Raw genomic sequence first — 23,028 nt, 5'->3', positions numbered from 1 at the left:
ATTTGTGGTTTAGTGGTTCAGTAGAGTGATTGTAGGTGAGGTCACTCTGCAGAAAGCAGTTAATGCTCAATAATAAAAATGCAGATAAAAGACTTTGAGATGTATTGATGAGCACTTGAAGAGTAGTTGGCACCATTTGTATGCATTTAGTTTTCCTATTACTGGGAGTATTTGTTTGACTGAGGTCAGTCCAGCTGCATCATCTTAATATTTATTGGACTCATTCTAAGGTTTGTTATCTGCAGACTTTAACCAAACTTTGTTTGATTTGATTTGACAAGAAACCATTCTGAACGCCACACGCTGAAAATCTTCTGTCTTTGACCGTGTATCCTTTCTTTTTACACTTAAGACTCTCCAAATATGTCTCATTAATATAAATGCTTATTCAGTAAGTAAAAATAGTAGCACTTGTCATCTGGGTTTTATTTGCTCTGCTGGAAGAGATGGCAGTGAAACCTGTCAAACATGTTTTTGTGTCACTGAAAAGTCCCACTGGGAGCAGTAAAACACTGTTGAAACACATGCATGCACACATCACAGCTCTGACTGTGGGTGGCTTTACACTTTGTGGCTTTGAATGCTGCCATGTTAGATTGTGTGTGTTATTACATGTATGTGCGTTTTGTGCTACTTGACTGCTGGGGACAGTTTTCATTGATTTTTCAGCTCTGAGCCTCTTTCGTTCATAAATAAAATGAAAGGAAACACTGCTGCTTGCAGTGCCATTACACACAGCGTCTCTAAAGTTCATTAAGCATAACTAAAACCACTTGGATGATTTCTGATGTTGACAGGAAATGCTTTGCCTTATTCATAGAGGGTCAATAAAGTTATTGTGGTTAACTCATGGTCTACAGTGCTGGGTGAACACTGTCCTTTGACTTCTAACAGCAAGATAAATCTAACGCTAAAATTAAAACTAAAATAAAAAACCCAAACCTCTAAATATTCTGAAATGGAAATTTTAAAATACCCATTTTCAAATTTGTCGATTAAACTATAACAATGAATGAATGTTTGATTGTGGCACAAGCGTCTCACTAAGCAAAACAAACTAAAAGTAGACTGAATTATTACAAAAATGCATTTTTGTAACGTTTTCCTCTTAAAACACTGACATTTTCATGTGTCTCATGAAGTATGAGTGTAATGCTAGAAATACTACATGTATACGTCAGAGACTAAAAATGTGTCTTCAAGTGGTTTTGGAGATGTGAAATGTTGGCGAGGTCCAAGTTTGAAGAGGGAGAAGGCCCAGTCTCCTCTGCTGTCGTCTGCTTCTTGGTACCACAAGTATCTGATCAACTGACTGTAACGATCTATTAGCAGGACGCCCAGTTAAGAGTTCAGAAAGGTAAGAGGGTCCCAATCTAGTTCGTGAGTAAAGCAGCAGTAAAGATACTTTTGTGACGACTAGTTTCCCCTTTGTAGCCTTGTAACCAGCAGCATACTTCTCACATCATTAGTGAAGCTCTGAACAGTTGGATCTATTTTGTATGTAGCTGCCTTGATGGTGGACATGATGACATTTGGGGGACTTAGAAGGATCCAAGAACGGGATTGTTATTGAGTTCCTGTTGTACTTTTTGCTGTGAAAGTGTAGGACGTCACGTTTACACCCACAGACCTGCCTCACTGTGGTATTGGAGGCTAATCTGAAGAGCTCTGACCCTCGGCCTCTGACCCCCCCCTCCTAGAGCAAAGACCCTTTCCTCTCCCCTCTCCTCCACCACCTCCTTGAGGACCTCACTTTTAATTTTTTTGGCTTCTTTCCTTTCTTCTTCTCTTTCTCTTTGCTCCATTGTCCTGCTGTGGACTGGAGCAGAGCTTGGATTTAATGCCTTCACAGCTGAGGGAACCTCATCACCTTCAGGTTTTATATTCAACCTTGGGCATTTTCAAGCTGCATTGACAATGGGTTCCATCTTTGCGCATCAACGCGGACTCGGGGGGGGGGACGTCTCAAAGCAGATTTCTTTCTTGTTTCGTTAATTTATGTTTATTTTAAGCTGTGCAGTTTGACACTTAAATTCGTCTTGTGCACTTAAAATTGCCTTTACTTTGTTTTTTATGCATATATCTGTAGCTAACAACAGTCTAGTTCAGCATTATTGTTTTCACTAATTTGCCTAATGACAAAACATATATTATAAAAATAACATCTTAATTTTGTGAAGCAGCTGAACAGATATGTCAAAGGCAGGCAAACCCACATGTAAGTAAAAAAAGGTGATACTTAAAACTGAAAAGATATAACAGATGAGCGATGCAGCACATAAGTAAATGTGACGCATTTTGTTGTGCTGTCCATCCGCCCACCCATCCATCTTCTTTTCCCGCCCATTCTTAACTTGTTGCCATGGTTTCAGCCAATGGTGTAGGCTGTTGGTTGGCAGGTGGTGACGCCAGAGGTCAAACAGGTTCAGTGGCCGTGGCCTGATGGGGGGTTGGGATATATTTGTCTGTGGGGGTGATGGGTTGACAACGGGAAGGATAATGAGGGGCTAATGTGTTGATAAAGTTGAACTTTGGTGTAGTCGGTGGTTTTTAAACATGTAACATTTGGACAGGTCTGTCCAAAAAAAAAAAAAAAGTATTTGTTTGGGCTGGAGATGGTGACGTAGCTGATAGCCAAGCACCCATCAAGGATCAAAAGGGTTTTTTCTTTCTTTTTTGGTGAGGTGGGGGAATGGAGTATGGATGGAGGATGTCAGGTATTCTATATGTACAAAAGGCTATTCATCTGTGCTCCAGCCTCCTGGGGGGTTAGGCTGGCGTTTAGTATGGGGGTTGGCTGTTTAAAGCTATTGATGCTCAGTTGGGTGGGGTACATGGTTCTTAAAGACGGTAAAGACAGAAGAATAATTGGCTAAAGGTTTTTGAGTTACTTAGCCAAATAAAATAACCATTGTAACATTAAAAGATGCCACTAGCATGATTCTTCAATATAAACGGCTTCATTAGAAGTGAAAGATGTAGCAGATAGAGTAGTCTTGAGTAAGGATGAAAATGAGGAACCATCACAGAGAGGGAAGGTTCATGCCTGTGGAAATCTATCCACTGGTGAACTGGTTAAAGAAGAGATGTGGGCAGGAAAACCAGATCTGTTCACACATTTTTAAAAAAGCTGATACAAATGGGTTTATTAGAGGTGGAAAAATGTGTCGGACTATGGTTCTCTCATTGTGTGTGGGTGGTGTGGCAAGATCCTGGTTTACTACTCTTCAGGTCGAGGTGATATAGGACAGATCTATGTGAGAAATGCAGAGAATTTCCCAACTGGCTACCTCAAGTCTGACATGTTCAGATAGAGACGATTTAAAAAGCTTTGTTTTGAAAATAGCATGTAGGTGAGTTTGGCAGAGTCAATATTGAGTCATTGATGACAAACAGTTGCAGAATGGAATTTCAAACCTTCACTGTAATTAGTATTTCAGTTAAATTGCCATGTTTATTAGCTGCAAACTGGAGATGGTATTTCTTTAGTTTTACCAATGCTGTCTCGTCCTGTTGTAAAATATCGTTGGCAGTAGTTTCAAAATACTCGGTTTGTCTTATTGTGAAGCTCCATCCACTGATGTGTGGATGAGACATTGATGCAGAAAGTTGTCTCTACTTGTGGATAGTGGCTGTTAGAGGTGGGAATCACCATACATCCCACGATACGATATTATCACAATACTTAACGCACGATACGATATTATTGCAATTTTTTAAAATATTTTGCGATATTCAGATTCTGTACATAAAGGTAAACTTTATCAATATTCATTTTCTCTAATATCAAAGTCTCACACTCAGTCTTTCTCTCATTTCAGTTTTATTGTTGACAAACTGAACGGTTTGTATTACAGTCTAGTCCAACTTAACTGAATGCAACCATCTGGTACAATTATAGCTATTCTGAACTATGCAGTTTATGAAAACTATGCAGCCCCTTCAGCAACTGAAGAATTTGAAAGTAAATTAAAAAAATATATAATTTTACATTAAATAAAAAAGTTTTAAACTTAATTAAAATAAAACATGTCTTAAACTAAAATAAGTAAACTGTCATGTTTATTGCTGCCAAAAAAAAAAAGTTAAACACATTTGGACAGTGAAGGAATGTCAGGATTCTTGCTCAGAAAAAGGATCAACATGCTCTGAAGTCAGAGCATGTTCGAGTCCACAAAACCTTTTTTTGTAACAAAATATCGATTTCTGCTGTCCCCATATCGATACATTATTAGCAAACAAAATATCACGATACTACACAGTATCGATTTTTTCCCCCTAGTGGCTGTCATCATAGTTCGCTGGAGTCCCACAGCCTTAGAAATGGCTGTTTCTCCACTGTTCTAGGGTTTCTTTAAACGAAAATCATTTAAGAGCTGCGTGTGTGTGCATTTTACCCTACTTTGGGTGCCACAAATGTCGTGGACTGAACACTGTCGGTCAGTCTGTACACACCTCCATCCATTTTCTTAACCACTCAGCTGGTTTAGGCTCATTTTTGCAATAGGGTCCATGCCCTCTGTCATAGTGCAGGAGGCAGGGTACACCCTGGACAGGTCACCAGTCTGTTGTAGGTCACCACAGTGTTGTAGAGAAACCGAACTGTTCGCTGCTAGAACAGCAAATGTGCATCTTTAGATCTGCAGCTCACAGGGCTTGTTTCTAAGTGATATAAACTTCTTCATCTGAACTAATAACAGCAAAGAAGGTTGGTGCACTGTTTTGGTTTAGTGTTGGACCAAAAGGCTATCTTGCTTTCATCACCTGTTTGTCACTCAGGACACGTTCTGGCTTCATTCAGCAGCTGCTTCTTCCTGTCACTCTCTTGTATCTCTGAGTTACACACACACACACACACACACACACACACACACACACACACACACACACACACACACACACACACACACCCTTCAAACATAAGCATTATTTCATTCTCTTGAAACTTTTAAAAGCTTCTTTCTGTTTGCAAAGCGTTAATATTTCCTTAAATCTTCTTCTCTCCACAGAACCAGGAAACTCCAGATCAGAAACATTCCCCCTCACCTGCAGTGGGAGGTTAGTTCCCATTTCATTTATTTTTTTAAGGTTATAACGTTCAGATGGCCACGTCACATTACAAATACGTTGCTTGCATATGTGTAAACTGTTGCCCAGGTAAAAGTGAAACAGTGTGTGCAAAATGGCCACTACTTTCTTTCCCATCCAAGCCATTGTTTTGTGTGTTAATGTTCCAGGTGCTTTAACACAGGGCAAGGGTGCCAGAGAGACCTGGGTTTTCCAGGTCTGTCTGACAAAAAAAACAAACAAATTGAAACAGGAGTCGTAGGTTCGAGTCCCAACTGGGGCATCTGTATGAAGTAAGATTCCTCGGCTACACTAACCCCATGCTAACCAAGCCTACCTCAGACATGCCCGGATTAACAATGTCTGCGTCAGGTGACCCTGATGAGAAGTGGGCCACTGGAGCAAGAAGGCATCGGTGGGAAAGAGACGAAAATAGGGCACTGTTGGAATGCTACATGAATAGGATGAGCTAGGCGAGTGGCTCCTGGAGATCCCAGGAGCAGCATCTAAGATCTCTGTGCAGAAGAGCGCATTCGTAGGAACAGCTAAGATACTGTGCCGAACCCTCAGGCTCCCAGACCTCTGGTAGAGACCCTAGCTTGAAGGATATATATGTGTGTATATAATGCAAACAGAAATGGAATGGAAAGACGAGTGCAGAAGGCAAAACTACAGACTTTTCTTCCCCTGTTAGGCTTTAAATCTGTTGATTCATCAAACATGACTGACTACAGAAGAATGGAAAGTGGAAGGATCGCTGTTCCCTGCATTTGGTGTGTAGCTCTGTGCACTTTCATTGTTTTTGTGAGGGCGTGGCACACCCGTCTGCCTCTTCTGGCAAGCGAGCGCCTGTGGGAGTGGCTCCGTGTGTGCATGTGCGTATGTGTGCGTGAATACGAGCCAGACTTCTGCCTTTGTCCACGTGAGGGCAACGTCTCAATGCAAAGTTGACTGAAACGTGCTTTAAATCAACCGTAATAAACATCCAGAATTTACAGGCGCGCATGATTTAACCTCAGAGTCACAGTTTTTGGGGTCAGGCATTTACGACATCATCATCTATGTATGAATGTAAAATAATGAAAGTTCAGTAAGTATGTTGGCTTTAATAGTTTACTGTTAATACATTTAAGTTGAAAAATTTCAAAGGGGAAAAAACAATCCAGCTTTATCCTGGTAAATTTAGAGCTTTAAGTTTGTGCAAATATGTGAATGTCTGTCTTTGGGGTGGAGTTGGGGAATCATGATGACTCGTTTGCTTTTAAATCTCAATTATTACTGGTGTGATCTCAGGTTACATTTACATGTTTAACATTTGTAGCTGATTGTCCAGCAGCCTCATTTTATTTCTCTCTCAATACTTTTCTGCTAAATTTATCTTGATTTTTCACAGAAATTAAAACAAAGTCATTTTGTTGTCAAAGAGTGAGCAGCTGAGTGGTGTTATTCTTCGTTTATTGTGTCTTTTGCTCCTGAGCTGACTCTTTAGGTGGTTTGATATGAGGTCAAGTCCAGGATGTTGGAATATTTCCTGCAGACCTGTCAACAAACACATAAATGATGGAATATCTTATTTAAGTGAATACGTGTCTTATATTACTCTACACATATGTTTGTCAAATAATCATTTGTGCTAACAAAAAGATGTTTTTTAATTGAATGACGTTGTCTAGGATTTCCTTAAAATGGTTGTGTGCTGGGATTTTATAGCGTTCCCTTCTCTCCGTCTCTCCATCAGGTGCTCGATGGACTCTTGGGCCAGTGTGGAACCGTAGAAAACTGTGAACAAGGTGAGATCTCAATAAACGTGAAGCATATTTTATTTTAGTACTTGTTACTTATGGTTTTTATCTCCCACATGTGTCATCATATAAAAATATCTCCTTTTGCGCTATTGTTGGACAGCATAATGCTTTGCTGACACCTAGTGGCAGCACATTGGTAACTGCAGCTCAGCTGAGCGAGTTTGTGGTGAAAGTGAACCACCAAAAACCTTTTGGCAAACAGGTTTCTGCAGCGTATTTGCAGGTTTGATTTGGCACAGTTCTTTGACCTGGTGTTAAATCAGAGTTTAGACTTTACAGTCGCTCCTAATCTCAAACTAATGATGTAAGGTGAATGTGCACCGTGGATTCACAAGATACTTTCGCTTGGCCCTCGTCTTAAACCCACTGGATCAGTTACATTTATTTTATATTTTCACCATAAATTATTCAAATGAATAATTACTATTATCTTTTAAAGATTTTTACTAGAGCTCAGGGCGTTCCTTTCAATGATGCAATGCTCAAAAGATATTTGATTAATTCAGATTGTCACATTTTACATGATAGCGTTCAGTGTTGTGGCGTGAAAACCAGTGATTTGATCAAAGTGGTAGGTTATTGTTAATGATCTCTTGATTATTAGGGGTGGGGGAAAAATCGATACTGTGTAGTATCGTGATATTTTGTTTGCTAATAATGTATCGATACAGGGACAGCAGAAATCGATATTTTGTTACAAAAAAGGTTTTTGTGCTCTGACTTCAGAGCATGTTGATCCTTTTTCTGAGCAAGAATCCTGACATTCCTTCACTGTCCAAATGTGACAGTTTACTTATTTTAATTTAAGACATGTTTTATTTTAATTAAGTTTAAAACTTTTTTATTTAATGTAAAATTATATTTTGCTTTAATTTACTTTCAAATTCTTCAGTTGCTGAAGGGGCTGCATAGTTTTCATAAACTGCATAGTTCAGAATAGCTATAATTGTACCAGATGGTTGCGTTTAGTTAAGTTGGACTAGACTGTAATACAAACCGTTCAGTTTGTCAACAATAAAACTGAAATGAGAGACTTTGATATTAGATAAAATGAATATTGATAAAGTTTACCTTTATGTACAGAATCTGAATATCGCAAAATATTTTTAAAAATTGCAATAATATCGTATCGTGGGATGTATGGTGATTCCCACCTCTGTTGATTATTGTAATTAATCAAGTCTTTGCTTCAATTGTTTAAAAAGTGGGCAAAGAGAAAAGCTTTTTTTTTTAATGATGATGATGTAGAAGTCCAGTTAACACCTTCCACACAGATTAAACCCCTGCATCATCACTTCTTGAATTCTCAAGCACACTACCAATATATTATTATTATTATTATTATTATTATTATTACAAGCCATCAGTTCTTGGACATTCGTGAGAACAAGCAGATCTAGCAGGAATGTCACTGTTGAGGTACTCCATGGGACAGAAGTAGAAAATGCTGGCAGTATCATATAATCGACTGGCTAACTGTGGATATTAATCACTGATTCAATTTGAGCCTGGACCAGACAGCGTGCTATTGATCCATAAACCTTAGAGTATGTGGTGCATGGAAAAAGCGCAGCAACTCTTTCTGCATTAGCTGATGGTAACATATATTCTGATCTTCATCTACAGTACCTTATAGTTACAGCCATATTATGAAAACATTAACCTATGTGTTAGTGATGCACAGTTACACCTGTACTCACTGCAGACACTTTTTTTGGATGCTTGTTATTTCCACGAGTTAAGATGAGATACTCGAGTTATTCCAAAAGTTCAGGAAAGACTGCGGGTGCCAATATTCATGCTTTAGAAAGCATATCTAGGGTTGAGTCATTCAGTTAGAGTACACAAAAAGGCTTCTGTCTTCTAAGCCATTTTGGTGTTTAGTTGTTTTTAAAGAGAACCGTAACTCTCTGTGGTGTGTTTTTTAAATGTAGTAGCAAAACACAAAGAACCTTCCTGTAGCTGTCAGATGAGCAGAGATGGTGTATGACCGTGATGATTAAGGGGTGTTTTTCTTTCTATGTGTTACAGGAGCTAGTACATGAAGTGGATACTTTGTTCTATTTGGTTCAGTTTTATTTAATTATACAGCACCAAATCACCACAACAGTTGTCTCAAGGTGCCCTATATTGTAAGGTAGACCCTACAATAATGCATACAGAGAGAAACCCAACAATCAGATGACCCCCTTTGAGTAAGCGTTTTGGCGACAGTAGGAAGGAAAAACTCCCTTTTAACAGGAAGAAACCTCCAGCAGAACCAGGCTCAGGGAGGGGTGGCCAGAGAGAACCAGAGATTAATAACAAGTGTGATTCAGTGCAGAGAGGTCTATTAACACAGTGAGTGAGAAAGGTGACTGAAGAAGAAATACTAAACCTATTGCAGCATAACTAAGGGAGGATTCAGGGTCACCTGGTCCAGCCCTAACTATATGCTTTAGCAAAAAGGAAAGTTTTAAGCCTAATCTTAAAAGTAGAAACAGTGTCTGTCTCCTGAATCCAAACTGGAAGTTGGTTCCACAGAAGAGGGGCCTGAAAACTGAAGGCTCTGCCTCCCATTCTACTTTTAAACACTCTAAAAGTAGCTGTAGATCAAAGCACATTTTCACAATTTGGGCTTTCGGTGTGTTTGAGTGTGCCGGCCACAGATCTTGTTAAACCCTGCCTCAGAGAGAAGACTCAGGATTGCTTAAGTAAACTTTCCAGCACCAGATGCTAAATAACCAGTAATACAGTGGTCCCTCGTTTATCGCGGGAGTTACCTTCTAAAAATAACGTGATAAGTAAAATACGCGAAGTAGCCAACTTTATTTTTTTACAATTATCATAGATGTTTTAAGGCTGTAAAACAACTCACTATACGCCTCATACACTCTTACAGACAGGCATGAACATTTTCACACTTTTCTCTTGTTTAAACACTCAAACCTTCGTAGAAAAATAAGCCCAGTATTACAGGATGAAACCAAAGGAACCCACAGGTGCCTTTGACAGTGCAAAATGTTTAGTTGACATTGCCGTGTTTGTTGGGGAGGGTACAGCACTTCAGAGTCACACTGCTAGCAATCAAAGATTTACGTACACTTGACAAGCTGAACTCATTCTGTACTGGACAGGGGACACGGCAGGAGATTGACTGACAATGGGCTACAGCCGATCAGGACACAGAACACAATGCACTTAAAAAAAAAAAAAAAAGCATGCAAAATTGCGCCAAAAAAAAAAAAAAAATCCCCGAAACAGCGAGGCTGTGAAAGGTGAACCGCGATATAGCGAAGGACCCCTGTAAATGACTGATTCATGTGTGTTTTCACCCCTTTATGTAATGTTTTTTGTACAATCACACTGTAAGTGGCCAAACTTGCCTGTTTAAATGCAGTTAGTGCAAAAAGTATAGTTCTGCCAATGATAAATATCCATGTTGACCTAGGAGCTTGATCACCCATGTCCACCAGTAATAAAGCAATAAATATGTCATTGAATACACATGAAAAGTAGTTTTTGATGACAAAAGCACACGTGCACTCTAGAACGCTCTGAGAGAGAATGCTCCGTTCTGTTGATGTTGGACCTGACCTCCGCCTTTGATACTGTGGACCATCATATTCTGCTAGATAGGCTGAGACACTGGGTGGGTATATCAGGGGCTGCTTTGGACTGGTTTGAATCCTATTTGCATGAACGATCCTTTTCTGTGGCTACCTCTAAGTACAGTTCCTCTTCTACTTTTCTTGCCTATGGTGTGCCACAAGGTTCAGTTTTGGGGCCTTTATTGTTCTTACTGTATTTACTTCCTCTTCAACACTTATTGAGCACTTTTAAGGACTTTTCTTATCACTGCTATGCAGATGATATTCAGTTATATATCTCCTTTAAGCCCTGTGATATTTCCAAGCTACAGATTTTGCACAAGTGCATAGACTCCATTAGATGTTGGATGGCTGGAAACTTTCTTCAACTAAATGAGGAGAAGACTGAAGTTCTTGTTTGTGCTCCTAAAAATGTTGTACCTAGTGTTATGGAAAACTTGGGTCCACTTGCTACATTTGCAAAACCGTCTATCAGGAGCCTTGGTGTTAGTATTGACTCAGCTCTGACTTTGGATGCCCATGTAAAATCTTTGGTTCGCTCCTGTTTTTATCACTTGAGAAATATTGCTAAGCTGAGTCCCATTGTATCGCGCTCTGAATTAGAAATTGTCATTCATGCATTTGTTTCATCTCGTCTGGACTATTGTAATTCTTTGTTTACTTGCTTTTGGAACTGTGGCCCCCAGATTGTGGAACTCTCTCCCTTTGAGCCTGAGATCTGTGGACTCAGTGGTCGCTTTTAAAAAACAGCTAAAAACTCGTCTTTAAACTTGCTTTTGGTTGATTTTTATTTTTAGGTTTTAGCTTCTGTGAAGCACTTTGTGATTTTTATCTTGAAAGGTGCTATATAAATAAAGTTTGACTTACTTACTTACTAATGTGTCACACACATCAGTCAGTCAGCGAGGATGCTGTTTAACCTGTTAATGAAACAAGTTACAATGTATTCAGTCTTCCTCTTTTCTTTCTTTCAGTCAACACAGATAGTGAGACCGCAGTGGTTAATGTTACCTATGCAACCCGGGAACAAGCCAGGCAGTAAGTTGCTCATCTTAATATTTTTCCATCTCTTGTTCTTTCCACAGTCTTTTGAATTTTGGTCCATTTTGTGTATAACAAACCGCTGAGGTGTGTGTGAAAAGTTGAATCATGACTTTGTGTAGCATTTGTTGCAAAATCTACCTGCAAAGAGTCTGTTGTTATGCTCTAATTATGTGTTGTGTATATATATATGTATGTATATGTTTGTTGCGGTGACCTCTTAAAACTGTGCCGTGTCGATAATCAAATACTTTTAATGAAAAAAAGTATGTAAAAGTAAATATGACTTACTGCTGCTGTGCTGGGTCCTCAGAGCCATCCAGAAGCTGAATGGATACCAGTTTGAAAACAATGCCCTGCGTGTCTCCTACATCCCCGATGAAACCTCTGAACTGGAGGGAGGCCAGCGGGGGCCTGATAACGGCCGGCGACCTGGCTACGGGCCCCGGGGCGGACCCCGCGGCGGGTCCCCAAATTCTGGGATGCCCTCCAAACCTCCACATGCCGACATCCCTCTGAGACTGCTGGTGCCCACACAGTACGTCGGCGCAATCATCGGCAAGGAAGGAGCCACCATTCGTAACATCACCAAGCAGACACAGAGCAAGTGGGTAACAGCGTGATGGGTTTATTTCACACTTAATGTAGGATCTGTAAGATAGTTTGATGGATGGATGACAGCATTCTGATATGAAACCTTTTCCTAAACACTCCAGATTAAATTTATGATTTTAAATGCTCAGATTTAAAAGTTTGATATCTATTGCTCTTAGAAAGAAAAATCTGCTTTCATAACTGTATCGAGACACTCTGGTTCTTGTTAAAAAAATGCTTTTTTTAATATTTTAAAACTCTGCTTTTGAGCTTTTTCCCTGTGTCAGAATTGACATACACAATTCCATGTGTGCATTTCTTTCTGTTGCTGCAGGATTGACGTCCACCGCAAGGAGAATGCGGGTGCTGCTGAGAAGCCCATCAGCATTCACTCGACCCCTGAGGGCTGCTCAGCCGCCTGTCGCATGATCCTGGACATCATGCACCAGGAGGCCAAAGACACTAAGACGTAAGTTATCGTAGTGATCCAGCACGGTAACAACCTAATGCGGTAAAACTGATCCTGGAGCTGATGAGTTCTCTACAGCAGCATGAAAATAACAGTGGGTTCCACTTGCAGTGCTGATGAGGTCCCTCTGAAGATCATGGCTCACAACAACTTTGTTGGGCGGCTGATTGGGAAAGAGGGACGCAACCTGAAGAAAATTGAGCAGGACACGGATACCAAGATTACCATTTCCCCGTAAGACACACACACACTAACTTGTGGTTGTGCATTAGCTGAGGTGAATGATTTATTGATTTAAAGCACAGAAAGACGCCTCACTGCAGCTCACCCATGAGCGGATAAAATTTCTAGTTGAGCCACATCAAATTCAAATTCAAATCAAATTCAAATTTTATTTGTCACATACACAGTCATACACAGTACGATATGCAGTGAAATGCTTAGACAACTGCTCGTGACCTAATGAAAAAAGAAAAGGCTATGAATAAGATAGGAAATAAATATGAAAATTAAAAAGGGTAAATTTAACTTGGAAGGAATAAAATAAAATAAAATATAAAAATTAAGTTAAAAGTGAGATAACTGTACAACACAAATTAGAATGAAGGGTAAATTTAACTGGGAAAGAATAAGATAAAATATATAAATTAAAGTTGAAAATAAAATAACTGTACAACAAAATACACAGTATAGAAATATATAAGAATGTATGAAGAAATATAAATATATATATATACATACACAATAACAGCAGCTGTACAAGTATTAACTGGAAATGAGGAATATAATGTCCAGTGTTGTGCAATCCACATTATTTAGTGTCTTGTGCAGTGCAAATATGCTTAAAGTGATGAAGTGAAAACAATGTCCAGAATGTCCAGTGTGTGTGTAAGAACTATATGTGTGGGTCAGTACTGTGTGGTGGTGTGATTGAGAGACCGTATCGCCTGTGGGAAGAAGCTCCTCCTCAGTCATCAGTGAGTAACACCTCGCCGTGTGCCGTCTCTGTGTGCAGTCTCCAGGACCTGACGCTGTATAATCCAGAGAGAACCATCACAGTTAAAGGCTCCATCGAAGCCTGCTGTCAGGCTGAAGTGGAGATCATGAAGAAGGTCAGAGAGGCTTACGAGAACGACATCGCAGCGATGAATGTGAGTGCACGCGCGCAGACAACTGGAGGGGAGCGCAGCGACGGACTTTGAACTCTGAACTTATGATAGCAATATGATGGCGAGGCTGTTTGAATCGTATTCAAATAATGTCAGTAGTGCAGCACGAGTACGAGATGTGTGCTTTTTTTCTTTGTGTTGGTTCAACACTAGAACCAGCCCACCTATTGTAACTGCCATTGCGGTTTCTTACCTACGCTGTCCTTCTCCGCAGCAACAGACACATCTGATCCCTGGCCTTAACCTGGGTGCTCTGGGCCTTTTCCCTTCTTCCTCCAATATGCCCCCACCACCACCTGGAAATGCAGTTGGTGGCACCCCCTACGGCTGCTTTGGGGTAAGATTACCTGAGAGATCAGCTGATTATAGTTTTCTTTCTTTGTTCTTTTTAAAAGACTGTTGCTATTTATTTAATGGGATTTTCTTGGCTTTGTTTTTCCTTCAGGCTCCAGAACAGGAGACGGTCCATGTTTACATCCCAGCACAGGCGGTGGGAGCAATCATTGGAAAGAAAGGGCAGCACATCAAACAGCTGAGCCGCTTTGCTGGAGCCTCCATTAAGGTGTGTTGATAAACTCAGATGCTTCTTGTAAACACTTTTCAGGGGAAAATACTTTGTTTGCATCTGCAGAAAGGTATTTTGAAAATACTAATATTTCCTTTTCCAAATACTGCTAGATGGTGAGGAATACAGAGCATTTACAAGTCTACTTAGATTTGATCAAACCAAACACTGAGATTTGAATAATGTCTTTCTTGTATCTCCTTCAGATTGCACCAGCTGAATCTCCAGACTCCAAAATGAGGATGGTGATTGTGACAGGACCCCCTGAGGCTCAGTTTAAGGTAATCACTGACAGTCATTTACCTCTTTTGTTTGACATAATATCCCTGGTTGGTGGAACAACTTGTTGTTGAAAAGTGTTAACCTTCTTTTGTTTGCCCTCTCCTCCAGGCTCAGGGCAGAATCTATGGCAAACTGAAGGAAGAGAACTTCTTCGGGCCAAAGGAGGAAGTCAAACTTGAGACTCACATCAAGATGGCAGCTGCTGCTGCAGGAAGAGTGATTGGCAAGGGAGGCAAGACGGTAAGCCACAAAACCGTATACCTTGGTCTACTTCCAGTAGTAACATATTCTGCACATCAGGGTGCTTTAAGTAAGGACTGTTGCTGCCGCACTGACCAAGTCTCGTGTCTCCAGGTGAACGAGCTGCAAAACCTGACAGCAGCTGAGGTGGTGGTTCCCAGAGAACAGACACCTGATGAAAACGACCAGGTCATCGTCAAGATCAACGGGCATTTCTATGCTAGCCAGGTACACCTTTACTGTTTTGTAATGTGCTCATATATCATGTTCTCAACAAACTGTTCTATGGTTATAAACTATGAAGTATCACTACTGTTACAATGACCTTTGTAATGTGTCATTTTAATTGTTTTGACACATCATTAGGTCAGTTTTTGTTTGCAGGTATTTTTCTTTGACTCTCATAATCCAAAAAGTGTGAGTGTGAGACAAATTCAGTGACCACTTCTAATTAGCAATGATGGGAAAAAAGAAAAAAACCTTTCTGATTGGTTGAAATTTGAACTCACATCTAGGTGGTGCTAATGGTTACTCAGTGCCCTGTTGCGTATAGGGGTGGGTTTTTATAATCGATTTATTGATTAAAATCGATTCATTAAAATCCTGAATCGATTTTTTAATATAAATTTATTTTGCCCAAAATGCCAGAATCTCAGGTGAAATCTCACAAAATTTCAACAACCACCAAACAGCTAAGACAGTAAAGGAGAGCAGGAACACGGATTCTGCACAAAGACGTAAACACACAGCGTGACCCGCGGATCAGAATCAGTGAGATGTCGCCTTTCTCACGGGCGGGGCTGAAAGCCGACAGCTCGCTGGTTCTGATCTGTTGGCCGTCCTTTGTGTTCACGCCCGTTTTGCGCTGATTCTAAAGCTGTTAGTTTGATGTCTCTCCAAACAATATTGACCGAACCAGCAGCAAAAGAAGATCCAAACTACGCTTCACATAAACATCGTCATGTATTCACTCTGACTTTTACTGTTTTGCTTCGTTTTATATACTTCCGAAAAGAAAACCTAATTTCTGCCGTTCAATACTGAACAAATTTAAACTTTTTAAAATTATGCAAAACGTTTAGCCGTGTCTCTAATAAAACCGCTGTAACTTCAGAGGTAACGTTCATGTGTTGATTAACGGTTTTCTTTCGTTTTTGATCTACTGCAGAATATTTTTATAAAATCCCAGGCCAGGAAAATCACCTTCATGTTTTTCTGTGTTTTATCCTCAGCTACTTTGACACAAAGGCATCTGCTGTGATGCTCACACCTTTCATAAAGTCTTGCGTGTGTCAGCTTCCTTTTTATAGATACAAAAATATGTAAATGTACTGATCTGAATTATAATATTTCTGACTGTCAAAATTTCCCAGATTCAAATAGAAGGGAATCGAATCGATTCGGGACCTTGTGAATCAGAATTGAATCGATTCTAGAAATCAGTGATGATACCCAGCCCTAGTTGCGTATTTAACACCTCATACATTATAACACATTCATGGCTTAGTCATATTTATTTTATTCAGCACTGTATGCTCGCTATGCTAAGCTATGTTAGCTTGGCTACCAAAAACATGTTAGCATTTATAAGTAGCCAATGGCATGTGATTGTCTTTATGAAGTATCTGTGCTAACATTGATTCATTTTAATGGTGCATATGTTCACGCTGCTCATACTCAGAAAGTTCATCTTCTTGTCATCCTTGATTGTCTAAAATATCATTTTTGTGTACTTGAACTTTTTCTTGATGCCTTCTAAAAACCTAAAATTGACCAAACTCTGAAGTCGCAGTTTCGTCTGCTATATTTAACGTGTTGCTAACTTTGTCTCCCTGCAGCGGGGGGAAAAGGCGTAACTTATGCAGCTCATCTTCTCAACTCTGCTCTGTCTCCTAGCTGGCCCAGAGAAAGATCAGAGACATTCTGACCCAGGTCAAACAGACACAGAAAAGCGGAGTTGGCATGGGCCCTGGTCCTCACTCGCCGGGCTTCACAGAGATGGGCAGACCTACGCAGGGACTGACTCAGGACCACCAGCCACGCAGGAAGTGAGGGGTCCCCGCACCCTTCTCACATGCCGCGGGCCCCCTGCCTGACGGAAGGACAGACAGACAAATGCACGAACGGATAGACGGACGGATACATGAGAGCGACACACGGACCCAGCGAGAGACAGGGAGAGATATAAAGAGGGAGAGAGTACGCCCAATAATCACAGAGAAAGACAAAGAACAAAGACGAATGAAATCAAAAAGATGAAACAAATAATAAAAAGAGGATTAAGGAAAAAGAAACAGAACAGAGATCAGATTCCAGGCCAGAAGAGAAACTGAGTGAGGATGGTGGGATGAGGGTAAGGAGGAACATGGAGAGAGAGAGAGAGGGTATAGTATCCTCCTAGTGTGCCTCGGGATGGCTGCAGCCAGCTCCTCATCTGCTCTAACTTTATGGGATCCCACCCAGATAAGTCGAAACAACATGGCCGACTTTATTCTCCATGTATGGATGAAGCAACGCTATGGTGGGTTCCGATTTATAGCAGATCTGCGTTTCCCAGGTACACTAGCAGGTGCCTTCTTGTCCTATCGCCTCCAAGAGACCTCTCCAACCATCTGCAGTCAGTCCTATATTTTAAAGGTGGTTTTTTTTTTTTAACATAGAGATATATGTATAGAAATGTTTTATTCAGAGCTATTATTAATAGAATGCAGTGAGGTGGAGCTGGGAGAAGGAACAGGGGAACTGCTGTAGTGGCACAGGAGGATAGGTGCGGGTCTGGCACTGCCTCACCCGCCCCTAACCTACTGGCCAAATGAGAGCGTAGAAGAGGGGCCGCAGATGTTAACACTGCTCTTTTAAAACCTTTCAGGATAGTAGAGAGATTAAAAGGAAAAAAGAGAAAATATGAGGTTGTAAATATATAATCTTCATGTAAATGTAAAAAAAAAAAAAAAAAGCTGCGCCTGGCCGCCTTGCCTTTCCTCTTTAAAAAAAACGAGGACGTCTTCTCTATTTTTCTTAGTCCCTTGCCTGTACTGTGTAGCATCATTTAGCCTACAATAAGGCTCGGGGCTGGGGAGGCACTGAAGATGCCCTTCCAATATTTAGCTATGTGGCGGAAGGCGCGGCAAGAGACAGTAACGGGAGTGGAGGTCGCAGCTGGTCCTGCAGTTCTATTGCAGCGGCTTAGCTCACGCGTTAGATTAAAAAACAAAAAAAACCCAACTGCCAGCAGCTGTGCTCGCTGGCGAGCGACCTGCACCCCAAACGGCATATTTTATATATATTATATATATATGATATGTGAGTTAGCCCGGCCCCTGGCGTGAATGTATTGAGGCTTTGCTTAACAAGTATGAGTAAGTGTGTCAGCGAAAGACATTCTGCTCATTACGTTTGTGCAGAAAGTCAAGGTCAGTGTCAGACGGAGAGTCGGGTGCTTCAGCCATCCCTGCGTTTTTTCTCTTAAATAAAAAATGCCTTTAATGTCTGCAGTGATGAAGGTAGTCCGAGGCTGACCTTGGCCGAGCACGAAAAGCAAAGTCTTCCAAAGCTCCTTGCCTTGAGCTCAGCAATGGTAATATCGTTATGAAAGGGAGCAGCTTCCTCGTTCTCTCTCCCTGTCTGCTGAAGGCCTGTGGGCGGAGCCTCCAGACCCCGCCTGCGTATGATAATGAGGGGCGGGGTCGATGCTTGGACGCTCTCGCCAAGATTAGAACAGATTAGAAAAGAAAAAGAAAAAACCTACCTCAGGGTAAAGTTACCTCAGTATTCCTTTTTTTTGCTTGCTGGTCTTCTATATAATAGGAAAAAAAATTGCTGAGAGTCCTGAATATTTTTTTATTTTTTTAAGAAAAAGTATTATTTTTTTTCTTTTTAGGTATTGAGTTATGGCTTTGGTATTTTTTTTTCCTTTTTTGTGTTTTCTGGTGTGATGGTTGAATGAGTTCAGGATGACAAAGATGCTGTTTTCTTTTTTCCTAAGCGGAGAGAGATCGGTCTGCTGGTGTAGAGAAGAAACGGGTCCCATTTTTCCATCTTTGGGGGGGAAACATGCTCGGTCTTCCTGACGTGTGAGTGGAGCCTCTGTAGTCTGAAACAGAGAAATGGCCAAAAGGGAGTTATGTTTAACTCGAGAGAGGATCCTCAAGTGCACATGGTGACCAAGCTCGCCACCGGGGTAATCGGATAACCTTTGTGTCATACCCCGTTCCTGTGGCTTCTGGCCTGCTGTGTGCCCTGAAATACCCTCCTCTCCTCGTCTTATTTTGACGACATTGCCACGAAGCGCCAAACATTATGAGACGGCTTTACAGACCTGCAATATTGGCATATGAAAATGCGACCTTTCTCACCTGGAGGTTGGGAATTTAAATATTAGCGGTCCACCTACCGAGTAGCTGTACTGTGTCAGGTGTTCTACTTACACACAGGAACTAGCTCTGACTTCTCTGAATGTGAATATTTATTACCTGTGCACTGACCGTGCCACCTCAGATGCTCCCTGTTGGCTACACGTGTGCTTGTTGTGTGTATGTGTGAATGCAGGCGCGTCTGTGTTCGCTGGTTTTAAATGTTCCTTTTTTAAAGTCAGGGGATGTGGTTTGGTGATGTGGTTGAGGAAAAAATAAGCAGATAAAAGTAGGATGAGAACCCAGTGGAGAAAATCCACAAATCTTTTAGAGGAAAAAGCTGGGAGCGACAGCAACGCAGCTGGGATAATATTCTAACCTGTACATAACATGTTCGAAATGTGATCTCTAACCTTTTGTACTTTTGGAGAAAAAAACCTTAAAAATCAAAGTGGGAAAGAACCATCAGACAGAAAGGTTGCGCTTAGCCAAGTTGCGGAAGGACACTGCCAAATAACTGTCTTTTTAATGTCTTACCTGTGCTTGGTACAAGCTTAATCGGCTACCCCACCAGCTCATCAACAAACAGGGAAAAATCTATTCCACCTCGTCTGCGCTTGTATTTTTGCCCAGAGGCGCTAACGTCACAGCTCGACTCTGTTAAGTCTCCACCTCTTTCTAAACCACAGCGCTCCGTTCACAGCCACCAACGTGCTTTTCAGGATTCATCCCTCAGCCTGCGGGCTTTTGGAGTGGTTCCAACGACATTTTTTTTTTTCATTCTTATTTAGTACAGCAAGCTTTGTTTGGAAGTGACATCTGGGGACGTACTGTTGCACTAATCGATTAAAGATTTCAGCAAACAACGGAAACAACTGAGAACATCTGATGCAAATCTAAAAAAAACAAAAACAGTGGAGGGCGAGGAGTCAGAGTTTTCTTCCTTCTTGCTCTTTCACACCACGTTTTCATGCTTTGTCGTTGCTCTTCTGTCCTCTGGTAGAAGAGTGGTTTTGGAGTGGGCGGGAATGTAAGGGTCCCTTGCCCTCTCTTGCGCTGGTCTCCATTGTGTTCGTTTTGCTCGCTTCTGTTCAAAAACGTTTTTCTTTATTTTTCCCAGAATCCACACTCTGAGTCTTTATTGGAAAATAGTTGAATTTCACCCCATCTTATTGTTTAGCTTTTTTTTAAATGCAGAAATCTACAGCTACTTAATGAGACGAAGTACTAACATGTAGCTCAGTATGTCACAGTGACTGTGCCAAACAAACAGGAAGGGGCGGAGTCCAAAATGCAGTATAGAGCCACGTTAAGCAAATGAGCTCGCTGAGAAGGACTTGAAGTATTTTAGAACTCAGGTGAAGTTTCACCTGAACCCTTCTTGTCTCGTTACAATAGAGACGACAGTACAGTTTAAACTGAGGCGCGCCCGTGCCGTTCGCCACGCCCACTCTGTAATTAAGAATGTAGAAAGAATGGCTCACACAAATTGCAGCCGGTGACAGAGACAAAAATCATTTATTTCGTCATTTTCATCTGGTTTTCCTCTCTGTTCTGTTTTTTTCTTTTGTTTTATTGCAATTTGAGTGATTGAGCCAATAAGTTGTATCAGCTAGTGGACAGAGTTTGGTAGTGAGAGGTGCCACGTGGTATAAAACAGTATCATTGCCAGCACGCTAACATTTGAGTTAAAACCGACACGGTTTCTAACATTGTTTAAAGGACCATACCAGTGTTTCAGACGTGTTTACCTGTTGCTTGTGTGCTTGTTATGGCTGACCATTTTCTACAACCTTTCCCCACTGGTTTCATTTCACTTTGATATAGAGCTCCAAGAAGAAAGGCAAACCTACTGACAAACAGTTATTTGGAGCATCCAAAAACATCCTCTCATAAGTCTAATATTCATAACAGTCCCTGTTCTTGTTATGACTTCTGGGAGAAGGTTTAGCTGTTTGTGCCACCTTTGCCTGTCTCTTGAGCAAGTAGATGGTGAAACCTCATGTGGCTTGTATGAATAAGTCACTGATGTCATTTTGTAACCTATAAAAGATTCAGCCCTAATATTGGTTCCAAAGTCACATATTTTCACAACTTACCAGAGCCAGAATTTTGCTTTTGTTTCTACGCGATCACAAAGTTGACGCTGTGGACCAAAAAAGCAAAACTGTGAGCTGAAAGAAGCTAAAATGCTCCTGGTGATGAGTCTTGGCTGTGTCACACGTAGTTATCTGAGTTACGCCTGTCGTACTTTATGCTTCATGCTTTAGAACGTGGTCAGCACTGATGAGAAGCACACGCAGTAAACTGGCAAAACAGATCCTGACTGGTATTGCCCCTTTCCGACTGAAAGGAAATTCCGACTTGAGTAAACTTATCTTACCTGATCAAAAAACAAACAAAAGACGCGCACACACACGCACACACACACGCGCGCACATACACACACTGACTCCAGGATGGGCAGAGCACAAACTCCTCCATGTTGTGTCCCTAACACCTCCCCACCTCTTACCCCTCTGTCCGTCAGCAGGAATGGGGCTTTGACAATTCAGAAACAGAATCTGACAGAGGGACTCCTTTCCCAAGAAGGAAACACAAACAAACAAACCTCTTGACACATAACTAGGAACGCTACCTCAAAACACAAGCAAACTCAGCTAGAAGATTGTCTCTTGTTGGTTTGTACAAAGAAAAAAGTAAGAGCGAGCAGTCAGACAACAAAGTGACAGTGTTTTAGTACAAACCCCCCCTCCCCCGTTTTTTCCCCCATTCTTGGACTTTATTAATTTATTTTTCAGCTTTTTGCAATTGTACCTCTTCAGCTTAGAGATGGGACTGTAAAAGTAAATGCAAAAAAATAATAAAATAAAATAAAAATACATGAATAAAAAAGAGAAAACACACACACACACTCACTCTATGGACACATTGTGACGCCGGGTGACATGAGCCAGACGGGATGAAGATTTTCTTCATGCGTAGGGAGGAAGTGAGCCGGTCATAGCAGGGCGTCAACTTGTTGACCTGGGAAAGGTGTTTCAGTTAAACTGCTCAAAGCTACCGATGCTACTCGCTAACCCTCCTTCACATCACAGCTTAAGACAAACTTAATTTCTTCTGCTCGTCTCGCTCTGACCACACACTAAAATTACTCGTAACCCTCCCTCGGCTCTGCCCTGCTGCTCACCTCCCAAATCAAGGGGCACAACACCTATAACCATGTAATTATTTTGTTGATCTACCTCTTAGGAAAAGGAAAAAATAGATAAATGGTAAAAAAAAAAAAAACTTTGAAAAAGGACACAAAATAACTAAAAAAAAACAAACAAAAAAAAAGTCATTTGAAAGAAATATAGGTAAATAAATAACTGGGTAGTGGCATCTCCATATACTGTAGTGGATAGTCTATTAAAGGAAAAAAACGTACTTCTTCCAAAGATGATTTTGTTTTCTTTCTGCATTCTGACTTGTATTTGAAATGGAATATTAAGGAAATTGGGAGATGGAAACTCTTGCCACCAATTTTTAATTTTCTTCTGTAACAACCCAGCATAAGAGATTTCTTTATCCAATTTGCATTTTATGTAGTTTGTTTCATTAAGCTTTCTTTAACTTCAAAATATTCTTTTGGTTGACTTTACATTTTTCTCTCTTCTTTATGACAGCAGATTGAATCTCTTGTGTTTGGGTGCATTTAGCATTTTCTTTCTCTCTGTGAAAAGCCTACATGAGTTAGTGCCCTGCAAGGACCTTCTATGCCGACTGATGATTTATTTTCAATTCCAATGAAAAGCAAAAGGACCTGTTGTTTTAGCTGATTATGTAGCTGCAGCTGGAAGGAGGGAGGTCCT

At 40.8% G+C, this 23,028-nt stretch overlaps 1 protein-coding gene across 2 annotated transcripts in view; it reads left to right on the top strand.

Moving 5' to 3' along the window:
- The window catches only part of igf2bp1 (insulin-like growth factor 2 mRNA binding protein 1), a 51,344-nt gene extending 29,559 nt beyond the window's left edge, over nt 1-21,785 (top strand). Inside the window, exons 3-15 of one of the 2 annotated variants that reach the window (XM_085156008.1) lie at nt 5,010-5,058; nt 6,806-6,857; nt 11,437-11,500; nt 11,817-12,110; nt 12,432-12,566; nt 12,678-12,800; nt 13,582-13,717; nt 13,950-14,072; nt 14,181-14,297; nt 14,507-14,581; nt 14,691-14,822; nt 14,937-15,050; nt 16,719-21,785. In XM_085156008.1, the coding sequence (XP_085012134.1) occupies nt 5,010-5,058; nt 6,806-6,857; nt 11,437-11,500; nt 11,817-12,110; nt 12,432-12,566; nt 12,678-12,800; nt 13,582-13,717; nt 13,950-14,072; nt 14,181-14,297; nt 14,507-14,581; nt 14,691-14,822; nt 14,937-15,050; nt 16,719-16,874 (1,570 nt within the window). In that variant the 3' untranslated portion in view covers nt 16,875-21,785. Of the gene's footprint in view, nt 1-5,009; nt 5,059-6,805; nt 6,858-11,436; nt 11,501-11,816; nt 12,111-12,431; nt 12,567-12,677; nt 12,801-13,581; nt 13,718-13,949; nt 14,298-14,506; nt 14,582-14,690; nt 14,823-14,936; nt 15,051-16,718 lie in introns of both variants that reach the window. The other variant, XM_085156007.1, reaches the window with a different exon arrangement.
- The last annotated feature ends 1,243 nt before the right edge of the window (nt 21,786-23,028 follow it).

The sequence above is a fragment of the Neolamprologus multifasciatus genome, chromosome 4, assembly GCF_963576455.1.
Source record: "Neolamprologus multifasciatus chromosome 4, fNeoMul1.2, whole genome shotgun sequence".
NCBI lineage: Eukaryota > Metazoa > Chordata > Actinopteri > Cichliformes > Cichlidae > Neolamprologus > Neolamprologus multifasciatus.
This window is presented reverse-complemented; position numbering and strand designations above follow the sequence as displayed.